Genomic DNA, 5,363 nt, shown 5'->3' on the forward strand with positions numbered 1-5,363 from the left:
GGTGAACCCCATGTCTGAGGACTAGCTGAAAGTCAGAGGTGATGTTGTCCTGGGTCTCTTCAATTCCAGGCAGAGTTAAAGGGGGTTTTATTTTTGGTTAGAGAAGTCCGTTTGAACTCCATATCTAATAGGTTATGTCTAAAACACACAAGAGACTGGAATCACTTAGGATGCGACAGGGATTCAATCAGCATAAAAGAGCATCTCCAATGTGTCCGGTGTTACTTATACTGGGTGCTAAGGATACCAAAAAACCTCCAAGAAACAAAAACCCATGGCCATCAAGTAGACTCTGACTTGCAGCAACCCTATACAGGGTCTCTCTCAAACTGTGACTCTTTACAGGATCAGAAAGCCCCGTCTTTCTCCCGGGTCAGATGGAAGGTTGAGCTGGTGACTTGGTGGCTAGCAGCGCTTCATTCGCAGCATCACCGCTGTCCCTTCGGTGCAATGGACGGCACTGCATTCCAGCAGGCTCGGTGGTACCTACAAGCAGGATTCCCTTGTCCAGTTAAAACTCAGATTTGGAATACAGAAAAATGAGATACCTGCTCTTCTTCACAGGCTGCTTTGGACTCGTGAGTTTTCATTCCACCAAGCTGGCTAGCAACACCTCCTCATCTTGAACCTCCTCCCAAGTGCCTACCGGATCAATACTCAGCTCCCAACAGGTCCCACAATGTAGCGTTCCAATTCCACTACCCAGCTGGAAAGCACTGGTGAGCAACAATACTATTTCGATGACCAGATCACCTCCAAAACCATTTTGCTCACTGAAACTGATTACAACTTGGCAATCCTTTCGTTCATTTCCCATACATGTCTTACATTCATGTCAGCAGGTACTCAAAATCTTCCACCAACTCTTTGACTATCACAGCTCTGATAGCTCACTTTCCCCAGGAGGCCGCCCTCCTTATTTAACAGAGCCAATGCCTTCAGACTACAAGCGATATATAAAGCACTCAAACAGGAAATTTGATTACTTAGTGTATCAAAATCAATTTAATAAATATACAGCTTCCCCAATCCTGTTCCCTTACTCTCAAAAGATCTACTCAATAGATCTAGTGGGAACCAGGTTTTTAAATTTTTTTACCAAGTGATTTCAGAAGCAAATGTAAGAGGTCAAGTGTCTATTAAAAAGAGAGCGAGCGACATGGAATTCACTCTGCTAAAAGACAGCAAATTCATCTATCATTTTGTCTTCAAAACCAGATCTTACAGCCCTACTGTGCTTGTGTCCTGGCCTCTACTAAGCAATATCAGGATAAATGGGTTAAAGATTCAAGTTGTCAAGGATTTCATTGTACTTGGATCCTCAAACACTCCCGGAGGCAACAGTGAAGAAATCAAATGACAGATCTGACTGGGCAAATCAGCCGCCCAAGGCCTCCTTAAAGGTTAAAATGTAAATACATCACCCTGAGGATTGGGTAGGCCTGACTCAAGCCACAGTATTTTCAATCACCTCCTATGCATGTGGAACTTGGATGATGAATAAGAATAACTGTGGAAGAATTAACATATGTGAATTAAGGTGTTGAAGAAGAATACTGACCAGACCACAGAACTACAAAAAGAACTAACAAACGGGTCTTGGAAGAAGTTGAGCCAGAATGCTCCTTAGAAGCAAATTTGGTGAGACGTCATCTCATGTACTTTGGGCAGGTTCTCAGGAGGAACCAGGCTCTGAAAAGAGACATTTTGTTCGGTAAAATGGAGGGTCGGTGAAAAAACCTTAACATCCTCACGAGATGAGGGCTAACCCAGCGGCTCTGGGCTCAAACATCACAACACTGTCAGGACGGCGCAGGCCCAGGGAGTGGGTGTTCTCTTGTGCATAATAAAGTGGCTGAGCCCAAGCGACGTGCCCGCACCTAATACCAGGCTCTATGTTCAACTGCAACCCGGTCACTGCTTCTCAAACGGAGAGATGGATGTTAATCACGTACTCCCTGCCTTTCACAGTGCGGCTCTCCCTGTTCACTTCGCCTCCACCAACTGCAGTCTCGTCTCCGTCTTATACGTGTCACCTTTCCCAGTTTATTCACATCCCATTCTCCAGATCGCGTCTCCTCCAATCATTTGACGTCTCCTCACCTGTGTCCCCCACCACCACTTGACACATGGCGCTATTACAGTGTAATATTGCAGTGTAATAATTACACCTTCTACTGACATTTCTGTCAACCTCCACTCTGGGTACAGGCCACGTTTTGTTTGTCTCTCTGGACACAAGCCAAACTATGATGCTTGGCTGGGCAAGCGCTCAACAGAATCCTGCATTCAAGCACCTGGCCCAGCCGGGTCCCCACTGACGCCGGCCAAATTCACTCTGAAACTCAGTGACAAGAAGGGGCCGAAGCCCCGAGCCCAGGGGGCGGTCTAAGCTGGGTTCGTCGCGAAGCCACCTCTTCCGGACGAGCCCGCGGCGCGGAGGAGCCCGGAGCCGGCGGGGGGCCCCCGCACGGGCTCTCGGGAGCGCGGCGCGCGGCCCCCAGCACCTCACCTTGCAGTCGTTGCGCACGAACATCATGCCGTGGCCGGGGTAGATGGGCCCGGAGCAGAAATAACACTTCTCTATACGCATGTTGAACCCGCGCGGATGCTACCCGGCCCGACGCGGGCCTTGAGAGGAAGTGACGTAGCGCCGTCGCCGGAAGTGATTCTTTTCCCACGCTCGGACCGGAGCAAAAGCTCTTTAGAGCTCGGCCCGAATGTGACAGCGCCTCCTGGCGGCCACCTGGGCAAAAGCGAGAAATCATAGTAACGGGGCCCTTAGGTGCAGGCGCAGCGTGCAGAGGAGGCTCAACCAGAAGGCTCCAGGCTCCGCTCCGCTCCTTGTTTTCGGAAATTGCTCGCTCGGCGCCACCTGCTGAACTCCCACTCTTAGCACCTATTTTTTTTCCTCTGCAGTGTCACCCTAAATCGTTACGGACTCAACAATGGATTTGTTCTGGACTTTTTTTTAAACTATATCCTGTCCTGTATTTCATTCGATCCCTGGTGGCTCTGTAGTTCAGGCTTTGAGTTGCTAACAGGAAGGTTCAGAGGTTCAAACCTACCCCAGCCACTCTGAGGGCTAAAGATGAGGTTATTTACTCCCTTAAAGATTTATAGTCTTTAAAGAAAAATCAATATAAGGTCCCAAAGACTCGGAATCTACCCCTGGTGGTGCAGTGCGTTAAGAGTTGGGCTAACCTCTAGGTTAGTGGTTCGAACCCACCAGCACTCTTGGAGAGCAAGATGAAGCTTCTGCTCCTGTACAGATGATAGTCTCAGAAGCTCTAAGGAGCAATTAGTGAGTTCTACTGTGTGAGACAGGGTCACTATGCGTTTCAATCGGCTCCCTGCAAAAGGGTTGGTTTTAGCACATCCTCCCTTCCCAATTTGATTTTTGTCCTGCTCCACAATGACGTGCCCTTTCCATCCAGCTTTACTCTCCGGCTCCAGTGTGAGGGGCTGCATTCCCTTCTCTGTGTTAGTCCTAAGGAGCCCCGGTGGTATAGTGGCTGTGCACTAGACTACGACCCACGTGGTAGGCAGTTCGGAATCACCAGCAGCTCTGCAGGAGAAAGGCTGGGCTTTCCGCTCTCATAGACCCGCAGGGACTCACTAAGAGTCAGCACTGACTCAACGGAAGTGAGTTTGTTTGGGGGGGTGGTTAGTCCTGTATCCTAAGTCTTCATCTCAAGGTTAGTTCCTTCAGCCTCTGAACAGTCAGTGCTTCACTGTGGTTTGCATAGGTGAGGAAACAGCTTTCAAACTTGTGTTTGTTTCAATGACTATAATGGAATACAGGATTGACAAGCAAATAAGGAATAACCTTGTAACTGGCAGGTCTCTGGGTGGAGCAAACAGTTCACGCTCAACTACGAATCCAAAGGTTGGTGGTTCAAGTCTAAAGGTTGCCATGGAGACAAATCCAACTGGGTTGAGTAACTTTTTTTTTTTTTAATATTTGCATCTTTCACCCTGTGGCTCCTGTTTCCATTCTTCTATCTTTCCCAACCCTCTGAACTTTGTCCTTGGGTCAATGTTGCACTTTTGACTGTAATATGGTGATGATTCTATATCTCTCAAATGGGTGGTTTCTGTTCCCAACCTGAAGGGTGGTTGATGGCCATTGGTTTCAGGGGTCCCACCTGTCTCTCTCTGACCAGCAAGCCTGGTCTCTTTTTTATGATTTTGAGTTCTGTTCCACATGTTCCTCCCCCCCTACCCAGGACCTTCTGATGTGACCCTTTTCAAAGCGCTGGTAGTGGTCGTCAGGGACCAATGAGTTCTTCCCATCCACCTCAGGCAGGGGAGGCTGATGTTTTCATGGTCCACGCGTCCACTGGACAGTTTCCATACGCCTCTTGATTTTCATTTTTCTTCCCTCCTCTGGATGGGGAGAGACCCATGGTTGCACGGTAGCTGGCTGCTCACAAGCTTTTACCACCCCAGTGGTTACTCCCAAGCAGGGGAGAGAAGGCAGGTTTTTTTCAGAAGCAGATCGCCTGATCTTTCTGAGTGCCTCTGGGTGGCCTGGAGCCTCCATGCTTTTGACAAGCAGCTGGGCAGGTTAACCGCTTGCACCCCACTGGAGCCCTGGTTCTGGAGTCATTACGTGTTGGGCTGCGATCTGCATGGTGGGAAGTTCAAACCCTCCAGCAGCTCCTCAGGAGAAAGACTGGCCTCTCCACTAGTCCTGTAAACAGTTACAGTCTAGGAAACCCACAGGGAGTCGCTATGAGTTGGCACTGACTCCATGAGAGTTAGTTAGAGTAAGTCAGTAGAATTAAAACTTTCTTTCCAAAGACCACTCCGACCTCTGGTTTCACACCTTACTGTGATAGAAAAATGACACTATATTCACACACAAAATTGGCGAGATAGCTTTTAATTATAGGCTTAATTGGCACGAGGTTCACAAATGAGATACTTCATTTTTACATAGGCTTGTAAATAGCAAAACACACGAATACACAAAATATATGACACATTTAATATATAGCAAGTTTAAATCAGTGATTTCCCATGAAAACACAGGTCATCGATTTCAATATTAAAAGGCGATTCTTGTGTATCAGTATATCATATACAAGGGGACTTCACAAAGGTTGTGGAAATAATTAAAAGATCATGGAATTTTCTCTATTTTTAATAAATCATTTCATTGGGGGCTCTTAGAGCTCTTATCACAATCCAGACATCAATTGTATCAAGCACATTTGTACATTTGTTGCCATCATTTCCAAAACATTTTCTTTCTACTTGAGCCCTTGGTTTCAGCTCCTCTTTTTTCCCCTCCCTCTGCCACCCTCCAACCCTCATAAATCCTTGTTCAATTATATATTTTTGTTGTTATTTTGTAT

General features: G+C 47.3%; 1 protein-coding gene across 1 annotated transcript in view; it reads right to left on the reverse strand.

Annotated features, from left to right (window-relative positions):
* Positions 1-2,621, reverse strand: part of RSL24D1 (ribosomal L24 domain containing 1) — a 10,896-nt gene extending 8,275 nt beyond the window's left edge. Inside the window, exon 1 of the mRNA XM_004709436.2 lies at positions 2,513-2,621. Coding sequence (XP_004709493.1) covers positions 2,513-2,593 — 81 coding nt within the window. The 5' untranslated portion in view covers positions 2,594-2,621. The remainder of the gene's footprint in view (positions 1-2,512) is intronic.
* Between the last annotated feature and the right edge of the window lie 2,742 nt (positions 2,622-5,363).

Source organism: Echinops telfairi, unplaced genomic scaffold (assembly GCF_000313985.2).
Source record: "Echinops telfairi isolate 266 unplaced genomic scaffold, ASM31398v2 ScPeMD7_8;HRSCAF=38, whole genome shotgun sequence".
NCBI classification, from domain to species: domain Eukaryota; kingdom Metazoa; phylum Chordata; class Mammalia; order Afrosoricida; family Tenrecidae; genus Echinops; species Echinops telfairi.